A 15,345-nucleotide genomic window follows, 5' to 3' on the forward strand; every position below is an offset into this window, starting at 1 on the left:
CGGCGTAACGTAAAGGACATACGTTCCGCCGCCTCAGATATTTAAGAATATGCCCCATTGTTTCTATGTGTTTATCAGATGATAGGGGATCTAGGTGGAGCCTCTGTACTGCTCTCTCCTTTACAATAAAGTCTCCTCTTACCCGGTGATGTGAGGGGCGGCTGATTCTCCATCATGATGTCCTTGTAGAGATCCTCGTGTCCTTCTAAATATGGATCATGGGATCGGCATCTGTTTTTCAACTGCCCAGATGTCCTCTTCACTACTTCATCAAACCTGTGCACAAGTAAATTATTAACAAGTACAATCCCAGAATCCTCCTCACCCATCTGGTCAGGCTTAATACCCTCCAGCTGTGTCTGTCTGCCCCATACTGGCACTATGTCATGTCCATTAAAGTATACTGTAAACAGATATGTATTTGCATGTTGAGTAGACTCGGGACTGGCCAGAGAGGGATGACTTTGATGCAGTTGGCCAATTTGAACACGTATTGCAATAATACCAAAATTCTAAAAATATCGAAATATTTAACCGCTTGCCGACCAGCTCACGAACATTTACGTCGGCAGAATGCCACGGCTGCGCAAAGCAATGTATATATACGTTGCTTTGTCCCGTGATCGTGTCACGGAGCTGCAGAACAGGGGGATGCCTGTGTAAACAAGGCATCTCCCTGTTCGACCTTGTGACAGGACACTGATCTTCTGCTCCCTGTCATCAGGAGCAGTGATCAATGTTGTGTCACAGGTAGCCCCCCCACACAGTTAGAATCACTCCCTAGGACACACTTTACCCCTTCCACGCCCTCTAGTGGTTAACCGCTTCCCTGCCAGTTTCATTTACACAGTAATCAGTGCATTTTTATAGCACTGATCGCTGTATGAATGACTATGGTCCCAAAATAGCGTCAAAATTGTCCGATGTGTCCGCCATAATGTCGCAGTCACGATAAAAAAAATCGCAGATCGCCACCATAACTAGTGAAAAAAAATATTAATAAAAATGCCATAAAACGATTACCTATTTTGTAGACGTTATAACTTTTGCCCAAAACCAATCAATACACGCTTATTGCTATTTTTTTTTACCAAAAAAATGTAGAAGAATACGTATCGGCCTAAACTGAGGAAAAATCGTTTTTTTATATCTAGCACTACCCCCGAAGAAACTGCTGGTTTGTTTTGGGTGGCACGTTACCTCTGTATCTCCGCCGTCTAGGGTACTTGATGGGAGTTGTAGTAAAGCGAATGTCCACATTTCTGTGCTTTTATTACCCATCCGTGGAGAAATGATTAAACAGTAGAAAGGTGAAGGGATAGCAAATAGGAGACAGTAGATCCAGGTGTAACTGAATACGGGAAAAAGTCCTGCTTCCAACAACACTTTACTTCACCACTCCAGCCGGAGTGGGCATAGCGCACCTGGAAAGGCCTCTCTCACCAGCCTGGCAGCCAGAGTGTCACTCGGACTTAGGATTAAGTCTCTGCCACAGACCCTCCTATAAGATTGGAGACAATTATGGTCTGGAATCCTCTCTCAGTAGATTCAGCACCTGGATCTCCTTCAGGTAGTTTTGCAAAATCAGCAACTGACATTCGACCAACATCCAGCCTGTCAGAACTCAGGTGGTCCCCCGATGAATGGACAGGCCTCTCCTGGAACACCAGCCTCGTGCTTGGTATTCTTCGGACAGACTCCTCATCGGTCAGCTTCCTCCATTTGGACGGACAGCTCGGGACCCCCTCTAGATTGGGGACCCAGTCGACTACTGGGCCCACACAGTGGATCAATTGCTCCTGGCCAACGTGGTCCCAGAACCATGAACACTGCTGCCCACGCACACCCCGGGCCAGGAGGGCCATATGGTGGGTGCCACACGAGGAAGAACCTTGAGGTAATGGCGTCTGCCCCCTTTATACCCCTCCCCAGCATGCACTGCGAGGCAACCAACCCCCGACTGGCCGCTAAGGAGTGGCACTCAGAGAACTTGACCCCACTGCTGCCACCTGCCGTCCGGTGGGTGACGGGAGTCCCCGGACAAATGGAAAGCCCACAGTACAGCCAAGCTAGAGCAGAGACCCTAAATTTAAACAATCAAACGAACTCAGAGCCAACTATTTCTCTGAGTCCTTCTCCTAAATTTAACACAGCACAGGCTCTGAAAGTAGCCAGGCGATACATATATATTTTTGGGGGATATTTATTACAGCAAAAAGTTAAAAACATTGCTTTTATTCCAAAAGAAAGCCCTATTTGTGGGGGGGAAAAAAGGACGTCAATTTTGTTCGGGAGCCACGTCGCACGACCGCGCAATTGTCAGTTAAAGCGACACAGTGCCGCATTTGAAAATAAAATGGCCTGGTCATTCAGCAGCCAATTCTTCAGAGGCTGAAGTAGTTAAACGTGTATAGCAGTGTGCAGAGCATTCCTCTAGAATTTTCGTATTATACTTGAAGGTGCTTCATATCTAACCTTATCTATGTGGTCCACTAATCTATCCGGTCTATAAACCAGAGGCTCTGGATGGACAGTTGGATAAATGGTTCTATATTTAGGATGTATCTGGTCTATAAACCAGAGGCTCTGGATGGACAGTTGGATAAATGACTCTATATTTAGGATGTATCCAGTCTATAAACCAGAGGCTCTGGATGGACAGTTGGATAAATGGTTCTATATTTAGGATGTATCCGGTCTATAAACCAGAGGCTCTGGATGGACAGTTGGATAAATGGTTCTATATTTAGGATGTATCCGGTCTATAAACCAGATGCTCTGGATGGACAGTTGGATAAATGGTTCTATATTTAGGATGTATCCGTTCTATAAACCAGAGGCTCTGGATGGACAGTTGGATAAATGGTTCTATATTTAGGATGTATCTGGTCTATAAACCAGAGGCTCTGGATGGACAGTTGGACAATTGGTTCTATATTTAGGATGTATCCAGTCTATAAACCAGAGGCTCTGGATGGACAGTTGGATAAATGGTTCTATATTTAGGATGTATCTGGTATATAAACCCGAGGCTCTGGAATAAAATTAGAATAAAAGGTTCTATATTTATGATTAGGGATGGGCTCAGTTGTGTTCGGATCGTACCCACCAGGAAGCCGTCATTGCACAGCGCCAATCATAGGCAGTGAGGTATTTCTCGCAGCTGCAGATACACACGCTGCCTATGATTGGCGCTGTGCAGTGATGGCTTCCTGGTGGGTACGATCCGAACACACCTGAACCCATCCCTATTTAGGATGTATCTGGACACATATTATAAAATATCTCCAATATACAGGATGTGATATGTCTGTAGTAGTGGATGGTGGAGATAAAAGACGTCACAGTGACTATGGAGGAAGAGGACGGACATGACGGGGTTACTGGGTGTAAATATAAAATAATATCTTATTACCTCCTCTGTGTAATCCAGTGACGTTTCCTCTCCACCTCGTTCTTCTCTCTCTCAGAACTTCCTGTATTTACCATTACATTGCCTTGTCTTTTTCTTACATCACTTCCTGTTTCTACGTTACATCACTTCCTGTCTGAGCGTTACACAAGCAGTAAGTTATATCGCCATCTTGTGGTCATTTTAATAACTGCGTCCTACGTTATGGGCCAGATCCACAAAGCAGTTACGCTGGCGTATCTATTGATACACCGCGTAACTTCTAGGTTGCTCCGGCGTATCTTTGTTTTGTATCCACAAAACAAGATACGCCTGAAACTTGGCTAGATCCGACTGGCGTACGTCTTAGTACGTCTTAGTACGCCGTCGGATCTAAGGTGCATATTTACGCTGGCCGCTAGGTGGCGCTTCCGTCGATTTCCGCGTCAAGTATGCAAATTAGCTAGATACGCGAATCCACAAGCGTACGTCCGGCCGGCGCAATTTTTTATGTCGTTTCCGTAAGGCTTTTTTCAGCGTAACGTTACCCCTGCTATATGAGGCGTAGCCAATGTTAAGTATGGACGTCGGGCCAGCGTTAAATTTTCCGTTGTGTACGTCGTTTGCGAATAGGGCTTTGCGTAGAATGACGTTCACGTCGAAAGCATTGGCTTGTTGTGGGTTAATTTGGAGCATGCGCACTGGGATACCCCCACGGACGGCGCATGCGCCGTTCAGAAAAAACGTAATTTAGGTCGGGTCAAGACGTATTAACATAAAACACGCCCCCATCTCATCCATTTGAATTGCGCGCCCTTGTGCCGAAACAGTTACACTACGCCGCCGTAACTTACGGCGCAAATTCTTTGTGGATACGGGAAATACGCTTTAAGTTACGGCGGCGTAGTGTATCTGAGATGCACTACGCCGGACGTAAAGAAGCGCCGCGCTACGTGGATCTGTCCCTATGTCTTAATATTTTGCCCTGTAGCTCATTGTTCGGTTTTATTTTATACATTATGAGACACGCACGTCATAGTTTAGTTAAAACTGAACCAATGAAGGGGTTTGATCTGTATTTATACACGCTCTGCAGGCTCCTCTCTTTTTTTCACTTTTAAAATCTGCACGTTGGGCTAGAAATATTACAAATGTAATCTAAAATAATAATATAATATAAAACATAAATTATTCCATATTATTATATGTTTTCTGAAAGCAGATGTCCTCTAAAATACAATTGTGGGTGAAATTTTTTATGTGGCATCAGATTAGAGTTAACTGCATTATATTATATTCATGAAATGGAGATGGATCTTTCATATGGTATACAGTATCTCCTCCTCATTTGTTGGGAACATGTCATTATATTGAGGAATGGAGAAGGACCTTTCATATGGTGTACAGTATCTCCTCCTCATTTGTTGGGAACATGACATTATATTGAGGAATGGAGATGGACCTTTCATATGGTGTACAGTATCTCCTCCTCATTTGTTGGGAACATGACGTTATATTGAGGAATGGAGATGGACCTTTCATATGGTGTACAGTATCTCCTCCTCATTTGTTGGGAACATGACGTTATATTGAGGAATGGAGATGGACCTTTCATATGGTGTACAGTATCTCCTCCTCATTTGTTGGGAACATGACGTTATATTGGGGAATGGAGATGGACCTTTCATATGGTGTACAGTATCTCCTCCTCATTTGTTGGGAACATGACGTTATATTGGGGAATGGAGATGGACCTTTCATATGGTGTACAGTATCTCCTCCTCATTTGTTGGGAACATGACATTATATTGAGGAATGGAGATGGACCTTTCATATGGTGTACAGTATCTCCTCCTCATTTGTTGGGAACATGACGTTATATTGAGGAATGGAGATGGACCTTTCATATGGTGTACAGTATCTCCTCCTCATTTGTTGGGAACATGACGTTATATTGAGGAATGGAGATGGACCTTTCATATGGCGTACAGTATCTCCTCCTCATTTGTTGGGAACATGACGTTATATTGAGGAATGGAGATGGACCTTTCATATGGTGTACAGTATCTCCTCCTCATTTGTTGGGAACATATTATATTGAGGAATGGAGATGGACCTTTCATATGGTGTACAGTATCTCCTCCTCATTTGTTGGGAACATGACGTCATATTGAGGAATAGAGATGGACCTTTCATATGGTCATCTTTACATTCAGAAGCTGAGAAAGACTCTTTCCTGTGTACCTGTTAAAGACTTGCTTGGCTGACGTCCCTTTTGGTTCCCGATCCTGCTTGCTGTTCTACTACGCTGATTCTCCTGTTTCCTGGCTTGTCCTGAAGTACACTGATCCCTGGCTCCCTGATGTCCTGGCTTGTTTGACTTCTGTTACGGAACTCTGGCTACGTTTTGACTACATTTGCTTTTTACCTTTTTCTATTATTATTATTAAACTAGTGTGGTTTCGGTCTTATTCATGGTTTCTGAAAGGAAGGACCTAAATACCCTACCAGCATCAGGTGAAAACAGATTACTGGGATCTACTGGCTACTGGGAGACACCCGCTGGTAGACACAGACACTACAACCTTCCACTCTGTGAGACACAGTGCCACCAGCAGATGATCCAGGTGTCAGGGCTGGGCTTCTGCTATTGCTAGCAACTCACTTCTCAGTGCTCAAGGCTGCTAAGCTGTTGGTTAATTATCAGCAACTCATTTGTTCCACAGTGACTCACCTGGTTACCATTACCTGCCTCATTATTCCTACAGGCAGTCCCTTTTTGCTAAAGTGCCTTGCTCATTTTCTCTGTGTCCTTGCGTGGTCAACATCTCCAGTGTGTCTCTGCTGCCTTCCTGTTATGACTCGGCCTGGCTGACGTCTTTCTGTTTCCTGGTCCAGATTTTTGTCTTCTGACAACGCTGACTCCTGGCTTCCTGATCCCGGCTCCTCTGATTACCCGCTCTGGCTTCCAAACCCTGGCTTCTGTTTTTGACTACGTTCCTGAACTGTGTTATTTTTGCTATTTTTCATTAAAGGTGTGATCTTTACCTGCATTTTCTGTCTCCGCCTGGTTTATGGTTCCACACACCCTGCCTCGTGGTCCGTTCTTCTATTAGGTTATGTCGATGATTTCACACACAGATTATACCTCAAATCAAATCCAGACAATACACAAATCAAACGAATAACAACAATTTGAGTTTTAAACTAAAGAAAGAAGAAAAAAAACTCAACAATGAAATACAACATAAAAGGCTCAATTCACAAAGCTTTAATACTAGAAGAAGGATCATTATTTTAGCCATGTGACTGGAATTTTCAAATCTCATTGGAATTTTTTTTTTATTTTTTTTTACAGTGTATGATTACTAGCAAAGTAACATGTAAACACCTGAAGAGCACACGCATTGCTAATAGAGAACAGCACCTACCGGGCATGCACGGTACCCACATCCGTCTGCCACCATCGTCCTTTCTTTGTAGTCCTCTATATATATACATCCGTCATTGTGATGGAAAAATCAAGTCACACACGTCCGTGCATTTTGTGCTAAAGTTTCTTATTGATCATTTCAGGTTATTTTTCTATGTATAAAACCTCAAATACAGGTAACTCCGCCCATTAACAGTCAGGGCTGGACTGGGACAAAAATGTGGCCCTGGACTTCATCCAGACTGGCCCACTTTGACAGGTCTCTCCCATGGCTGCCGGACAACTCTCGCACCCCCCCCCCCCCCCGCCCAGCCACCCGCACCCCCTCTCCCCCTTCACTAGCCGTTCTACTTTATTAGAGTAGAATGGCTGGTACTGGTATTCTTATAGGCAGTACCAGTGGGGAAGCTAGACATTATTTCACCCGGGGCAAAGAATCAGTTCGGTGCTCCCCCTTATGGGACAAGATTAGACAGAAGTGAGAAACTCCCAGGCCATAGCAGTTGAGTCAGCTGTCTGTCCCCTCCCCCATGCTCCTCTGTCGTCGTCCCTGCTCCTCTGGTCCTCCTCCTGCTTCTTTGTTCCCCCCCAGGTGAGCGCTGCGGGGAGGGAGAGGAGGTGAGCACTGCGGGAAGGGAGAGACAGAGGAGCAGAGGGGGGCGGCAGTCTGCTGTCACTGAAGCCAGCCCACTGAGCCATTGGCCTACCGGGAAACTCCCTGTAGTCCCAATGACCAGTCCATCCCTGTTTACAGTGTTTATTCATGTAGAGGATTATTTCGGAGATGTAATATGGATGTGAGACTGGAACTATGGGAGGAACGTGAGCTCCATTGTGCTTCCTGTGTTTCTCTTTTATTAGACTTATAAGACTGATATCATCTTCAATATTTAATGGACTCATTTCTTTATTATTCCCATGCAGATTATTTTTCAGTTATAGGAGGGACATCCCACCATTTGGAATCTCCAAGAAAAAGAAGACCCAACAGAAGACTATGGGAGGAACATCCCACCATTTGGAGTCTCCAAGAAAAAGAAGACCCAACAGAAGACTATAGGAGGAACATCCCACCATTTGGAGTCTCTGAGAAACAGAAGAAACCAACAGAAAACTATAGGAGGGACATCCCACCATTTGGAGTCTCTGAGAAACAGAAGAAACCAACAGAAAACTATAGGAGGGACATCCCACCATTTGGAGTCTCTGAGAAACAGAAGAAACCAACAGAAAACTATAGGAGGGACATCCCACCATTTGGAGTCTCCAAGAAACAGAAGACTATAGGAGGGACATCCCACCATTTGGAGTCTCTGAGAAACAGAATAAACCAACAGAAGACTATAGGAGGGACATCCCACCACCATTCGGAGTTGCCAAGAAACAGAAGACTATAGGAGAAATATCCCACCATTTGGAGTCTCCAAGAAACAGAAGAACCCAACAGATAACTATAGGAGAAACATCCCACCATTTGGAGTCTCCAAGAAAGAGAAGAAGCCAACAGAAGACTATAGGAGGGACATCCCACCATTTGGAGTCTCCGAGAAACAGAAGAAGCCAATAGAAGACTATAGAAGGGACATCCCACCACCATTTGGAGTCTCCAAGAAACAGAAGAAGGCAATAGAAGACAATAGGAGGGACATCCCACCACTATTTGGAGTCTCCAATAAACAGAAGACTATAAGAGAAACATCCCACCATTTGTAGTATCCAAAAAACAGAAGAACCCGACAGAAGACTATAGGAGGGACATCCCACCATTTGGAGTCTCCAAGAAACAGAAGAACCCAACAGAAGAATATAGGAGGCTCATCACATCATTTGTAGTCTCCAAGAAACAGAAGACAACAGAAGACTCCTCCTAATAAGCTCCACCTATAAATAAAACCAGGAATTTGGCCAGAATTTACCCCATTATAAACATTTTATTATATGGACGGTCAACAATGTTCTTTATTCTGATGACTGCGAAGTCTTGTCTGGTCACAATAACTTTTTCCACACTCCGAACAGGAAAAGGGACGCTCCCCCGTATGAACGCCCTGATGTTTAAGAAGGAATCCTTGGTCAGAAAAACATTTTCCGCACTCAGAACAGGAAAAGGGACGCTCACCCGTGTGAGTTCTCTGGTGCTTATGAAGGCATCTTTTACTAGAAAGAGACTTCCCGCACTCTAGACAGTCATAGGGACGCTCACCCGTGTGAGTTCTCTCGTGTTTACGAAGGCTTCCCTTTTCAGAAAAAGATTTTCCACATTCTGAACAGCTAAAGGGACGCTCGCCTGTATGAATTCTCTGGTGTATAACAAGGTTTTCTTTTGTAGAAAAAAAATTTCCGCACTCTGAACAGGAAAAGGGCCGCACGCCCGTATGTATTCTCTGGTGTTTCACAAGGTTTTGTTTTGTAGGAAAGCCTTTTCCACACTCTGAACATGAATAAGGAAGCTCACTCGCGTGAATTTTCTGGTGTTTGTGAAGGTTTCGCTTTTCAGAAAAACATTTACCGCACTCTGGACAAGGAAAGGGGCGCTCGCCAGTGTGAGTTCTAAGGTGTATAAGAAGGTGTTGTTTCTCATAAAAACATTTTCCGCACTCTGAGCAGGAAAAGGGACGCTCGCCAGTGTGTGTTCTCTGGTGTATACGAAGATTTTGTTTCTTAGCAAAACTTTTTCCGCACTCTGAACATGAATAGGAACTCTCAGGCTTGTAAGATTTCTGGTGGTAAACAACTGCATTTTGCTTAGTGACCGTTTTCCCGCACACCAAACATGGCAATGAGCTCCCTCCTGTGTGAGCTCCCTCATGGGCTGAAGAGGGTTTCTGGAGATTGGACGGATCTGTTGATTGGTCAGCACTGTGAGAACATAGATGGACATCTGAAGTCATAGAATTGGATTTCTCAGAAGGTTCCTCAGGATTAGAAGGATCCATTGGTCTTAGATGGACATCTGAAGTCATAGTATGGGATTTCTCAGGATTAGAAGGATCCATCGGTCTGACCAAATAGAAAAATTTTACTTTTGTAGACGATTGTGCAATGTCACCATCTTTTGCAGTACTATCTGGAGACGTAATAAGACTTCTCTCCAATGTATCGATCTCTGAACAATACTTTCCATCTGTTGGAAGGGAATTTTTAAATATATTATGTTTGTTTTTATACACCTTGTATTCAGGAGACATATATATATATATATAATTAGTTCAACATTTTAAACTTTCCCAGAGCTCTGGAACTGAATTGGGTACAATCCTAACAGCAAACTATAAACACAAACCAGACCAGATGGTACACCCAAACCATAATGTCATAGAAACATGACGTTATACTGGAGGAATGAAGATGGACCTTTCATGTGGTGTACAGTATCTCCTCCTCATTTGTTGGAAAGATGATGTTATATTGGGGAATGGAGATGGACCTTTGTCATGTTGGTCCAGCAGTAAGCATTTCCTTCCAGTGAAACTAGGTGCGAACTGGTTTTCAAGAAGCATAGCTTTGAATTATAGTGGCATCTGTGGACCTAAACTGTGAGGCCCCATACACACGATAGAATTTATCCGCGGATACGGTCCAGCGGACCGTTTCCGCGGATAAATCCTCTCGAGGATTTCAGCAGATTTTAATGCGATGGAGTGTACTCACCATCGCATTGAAATCCGCGCCGAAATCCTCTGGCGATGACGTGTCGCGCCGTCGCCGCGATTATGACGCGGCGACGTGCGCGACGCTGTCATATAAGGAATTCCACGCATGCGTCGAATCATTACGACGCATGGGGGGGATCCCTTCAGACGGATGGATCCGGTGAGTCTGTACAGACCAGTGGATCCATCCGTTGGGATGGATTCCAGCAGATGGATATGTTGTGCATGTCAGCAAATATCCGATCTGCTGGAATCCATCCCAGAGGAGATATATCCGCGGAAAAAGATCCGCTGGCGTGTACACACCATAGGATCTATCCGCTGAAACCCATTTGCTGGGATTTATCTGCGGATGGATTCTATGGTGTGTATGGGGCCTAAGAGTAAAATGTGATCAGTTTCTGCTCATTACTCACTTGAGCTGATATTAAGAGAAGATTCCTCCTTCATACATTGCTGATCACCCATCACATACGTCTCTTCTTCTTCCTCCTCCTTCACCTCAACTTTTACATCAATGAGTTCCTGACCCTAAAACCACAAAATCATAAAAAGAAACATCCTCAAAACATGAGCACTAATACCCGGAGAACTCCGAGATGATTAACTTATACAAGTTGGACACATTTTCAAGTCTTAGATGCTCCAACTCCACCTACCTGATGGTGAGGGACGGTGTGACCTTCCTGTGTGGAATCCCGGGAATACAGAGGACAGGGACATCTCTCTGGTGGGTTCCTGGTATTAGGTGGCTCCATCATATCCTTGTGTCCTGAAAACTCTTCCTTCACTCCATACTCCTCATCCTCCTCTTTATACTCTTCTTTAACAATAATATTATCATCCCCGAGGTTTCCACTCTGAATATATAATAAAACACACACTGTAGCAAACATAATTGTTTAAAAATATTCACAAGGGATTGTTCCTCATCTACCTGATGATGGTGGGGGATGATGTGACCTTCCTGTGTGGAATCCCGGGAATACAGAGGACGGGGACATCTCTCTGGTGGGTTCCCATTACTGGATCCATCTGTAGGAAACACACACACTGACTGAATACATTGTTTCTATGTGTTTATCAGATGATGGGGGATCTAGGTGGATCCTCCGTACTGCTCTCTCCTTTACAATAAAGTCTCCTCTTACCCGGTGATGTGAGGGGCGGCTGATTCTCCATCATGACGTCCTTGTCGAGATCCTTGTGTCCTTTTAATAATGGATCATGGGATCAGCATCTATTTTTCAACCGCCCAGATGTCCTCTTCACTACTTCATCAAACCTGTGCACAAGTAAATTATTAATAAGTACAATCCCAGAATCCTCCTCATCTACCTGGTCAGGTTTAATACCCTCCAGCTGTGTCTGTCTGCCCCATACTGGTACTATTTCACATCCGTTAAAGTATACTGTACGCAGAAATGTATTTGCATTGAGTAGAGTCGGGACTGGCCAGAGAAGTATGCAGTTGGCCAGTCTGAACACGTATTGCAAAAATTCCCAAAATATAGAAATATTTAAAAGTGTATAGCAGTGTGCAGAGCATTCATCTACAATTTCCGTAATATACCTTCATTCACTTTACGGTGGTCCGTATCTATCCTTATCTATGTGGTCATTTGATCTATCCGGTCTATAAACCAGAGGCCCTGGATGGACAGTTGGATAAATGTTTCTATATTTAGGATGTATCCGCTCTATAAACCAGAGGCTCTGGAGGGACAGTTGGATAAATGGCTCTATATTTAGGATGTATCCGGTCTATAAACCAGAGGCTCTGGATGGACAGTTGGATAAATGTTTCTATATTTAGGATGTATCTGATCTATAAACCAGAGGCTCTGGATGGACAGTTGGATAAATGATTCTATATTTAGGATGTATCCGGTCTATAAACCAGAGGCTCTGGATGGACAGTTGGATAAATGGTTCTATATTTAGGATGTATCCGGTCTAAAAACCAGAAGCTCTGGATGGACAGTTGGATAAATGGTTCTATATTTAGGATGTATCTGGTCTATAAACCAGAGGCTCTGGATGGACAGTTGGATAGAAGCTTCTATATTTAGGATGTATCTGGTCTATAAACCAGAGGCTCTGGATGGACAGTTGGATAAATGGTTCTATGTTTAGGATGTATCCGGTCTATAAACCAGAGGCTCTGGATGGACAGCTGGATAAATGGTTCTATGTTTAGGATGTATCCGGTCTATAAACCTGAGGTTCTGGATGGACAGTTGGATAAATGGCTCTATATTTAGGATGTATCAGGTCTATAAACCAGAGGCTCTGGATGGACAGTTGGATAAATGGCTCTATATTTAGGATGTATCTGGTCTATAAACCAGAGGCTCTGGATGGACAGTTGGATAGAAGCTTCTATATTTAGGATGTATCTGATCTATAAACCAGAGGCTCTGGATGGACAGTTGGATAAATGGTTCTATATTTAGGATGTATCCGGTCTATAAACCAGAGGCTCTGGATGGACAGTTGGATAAATGGCTCTATATTTAGGATGTATCTGGTCTATAAACCAGAGGCTCTGGATGGACAGTTGGATAAATGGCTCTATATTTAGGATGTATCTGGTCTATAAACCAGAGGCTCTGGATGGACAGTTGGATAAATGGTTCTATATTTAGGATGTATCTGGTCTATAAACCAGAGGCTCTGGATGGACAGTTGGATAAATGGTTCTATGTTTAGGATGTATCCGGTCTATAAACCAGAGGCTCTGGATGGACAGTTGGATAAATGGTTCTATGTTTAGGATGTATCCGGTCTATAAACCAGAGGCTCTGGATGGACAGTTGGATAAATGGCACTATATTTAGGATGTATCAGGTCTATAAACCAGAGGCTCTGGATGGACATTTGGATAGAAGCTTCTATATTTAGGATGTATCTGGTCTATAAACCAGAGGCTCTGGATGGACAGTTGGATAGAAGCTTCTATATTTAGGATGTATCTGATCTATAAACCAGAGGCTCTGGATGGACAGTTGGATAAATGGCTCTATATTTAGGATGTATCTGGTCTATAAACCAGAGGCTCTGGATGGACAGTTGGATAAATGATTCTATATTTAGGATGTATCTGCACTATAAACCAGAGGCTCTGGATGGACAGTTGGATAAATGGCTCTATATTTAGGATGTATCCGGTCTATAAACCAGAGGCTCTGGATGGACAGTTGGATAAATGGTTCTATATTTAGGATGTATCCGGTCTATAAACCAGAGGCTCTGGATGGACAGTTGGATAAATGGTTCTATATTTAGGATGTATCCGGTCTATAAACCAGAGGCTCTGGATGGACAGTTGGATAAATGGTTCTATATTTAGGATGTATCTGGTCTATAAACCAGAGGCTCTGGATGGACAGTTGGATAAAAGGTTCTATATTTAGGATGTATCCGGTCTATAAACCAGAGGCTCTGGATGGACAGTTGGATAAATGGTTCTATATTTAGGATGTATCTGGTCTATAAACCAGAGGCTCTGGATGGACAGTTGGATAAATGGTTCTATATTTAGGATGTATCCGGCCTAAAAACCCGAGGCTCTGGAATAAAATTAGAATAAAAGGTTCTATATTTATGATTAGGGATGGGCTCAGTTGTGTTCGGATCGTACCCACCAGGAAGCCGTCATTGCACTCCGCCAATCATAGGCAGTGAGGTATTTCCCGCAGCTGCACATACACACGCTGCCTATGATTGGCGCTGTGCAGTGATGGCTTCCTGGTGGGTACGATCCGAACACACCTGAGCCCATTCCTATTTAGGACGTATCTGGACACATATTATAAATTAACTCCAATATACAGGATGTGATATGTCTGTAGTAGTGGATGTTGGAGATAAAAGACGTCACAGTGACTATGGAGGAAGAGGACAGACATGACGGGGGGGTTACTGGGTGTAAATATAATATAATATTACCTCCTCTGTATAATCCAGTGATGTCTCCTCTCCACCTCGTTCTTCTCTCTCAGAACTTCCTGTATTTCCCTTTAATCGCCTTTTCTTTTTCTTACATCACTTCCTGTTTCTACTTTACCTCACTTCCTGTCATAGCGTTCCACGCACACTCGCACAGTAAGTGATATCGCCATCTTGTGGTCGTTTTAATAACGGCGTCCTACGTTACGTCTTAATGTTTTGCCCTGTAGCTTATTCTTCGGATATATTTCATACATTATGACCATTAATGACACACGCACGTCATATAATAAGGGTTTGATCTGTATTTGTAAACGCTCTGCATGCTCCTTTTTTTTTTTTGCACTTTTATAATCTGCATTTTGGGCTAGAAATATCTAATTAATCTATAAAACATCAATTCCTCCAGATTATTATATGTTTTCTGAAAACAGAGGTCCTCTAAAATACAATGGTGGGTGCAATTTTTTATGTGGCATCAGATTAAAGTTACCTGCATTATATTATATTTATAAATGTAGCACTACCCCCGCAGGAGCTGCTGGTTTAAATTTGGGCCTGCCGTTACCTCACTGTTCATCACGTTAGTCTTAGGGGTCCTCCTTGAAGAGTTGTTCAAAAATGTCTGCACCAACACTTAGGCCTAGTACACACGAGAGGATTTATCCGCGGAAACGGTCCGGGGGACCGTTTCCGCGGATAAATCCTCTGGCGGATTTTGATCTCATGGTTGTACTAACCATGAGATCAAAATCCCAGCGGAATTCCATCCCCGGTGACGTGTCGCGCCGTCGCCGCGATGATGACGCGGCGACGCATGCGTCGAATCATTACGACGCATGCGGGGGATGGATTCGGACAGATTGATCCGGTGAGTCTGTACAGACCAGCGGATCAATCTGTTGGACTGGATTCCA

The 15,345-nt window shown here is 43.7% G+C and overlaps 2 protein-coding genes and 1 long non-coding RNA gene across 3 annotated transcripts in view; all 3 read right to left on the bottom strand.

Annotated features, from left to right (window-relative positions):
- The window catches only part of LOC120910202 (gastrula zinc finger protein XlCGF26.1-like), a 1,148,070-nt gene that overhangs the window by 1,113,142 nt on the left and 19,583 nt on the right, over positions 1-15,345 (bottom strand). The gene's annotated exons all lie outside the window — the stretch shown is intronic.
- LOC120910136 (oocyte zinc finger protein XlCOF6.1-like) lies at positions 7,496-11,181 on the bottom strand. The gene is made up of 3 exons (XM_040322012.1): positions 11,137-11,181; positions 10,894-11,008; positions 7,496-9,948 (listed from the first exon to the last, which is right to left on the bottom strand). The coding sequence occupies exons 2-3, from the start codon at positions 10,943-10,945 to the stop codon at positions 8,771-8,773; spliced, it is 1,230 nt and encodes a 409-aa protein (XP_040177946.1). The 5' UTR covers positions 10,946-11,008; positions 11,137-11,181; the 3' UTR covers positions 7,496-8,770.
- On the bottom strand, positions 11,493-14,630 carry LOC120910276. Its single transcript, XR_005741481.1, has 3 exons — positions 14,429-14,630; positions 11,629-11,762; positions 11,493-11,512 (listed from the first exon to the last, which is right to left on the bottom strand). It is a non-coding gene; the product is annotated as an uncharacterized LOC120910276 (long non-coding RNA).

This window comes from Rana temporaria, chromosome 8, assembly GCF_905171775.1.
Source record: "Rana temporaria chromosome 8, aRanTem1.1, whole genome shotgun sequence".
Classification (NCBI taxonomy): Eukaryota; Metazoa; Chordata; class Amphibia; order Anura; family Ranidae; genus Rana; species Rana temporaria.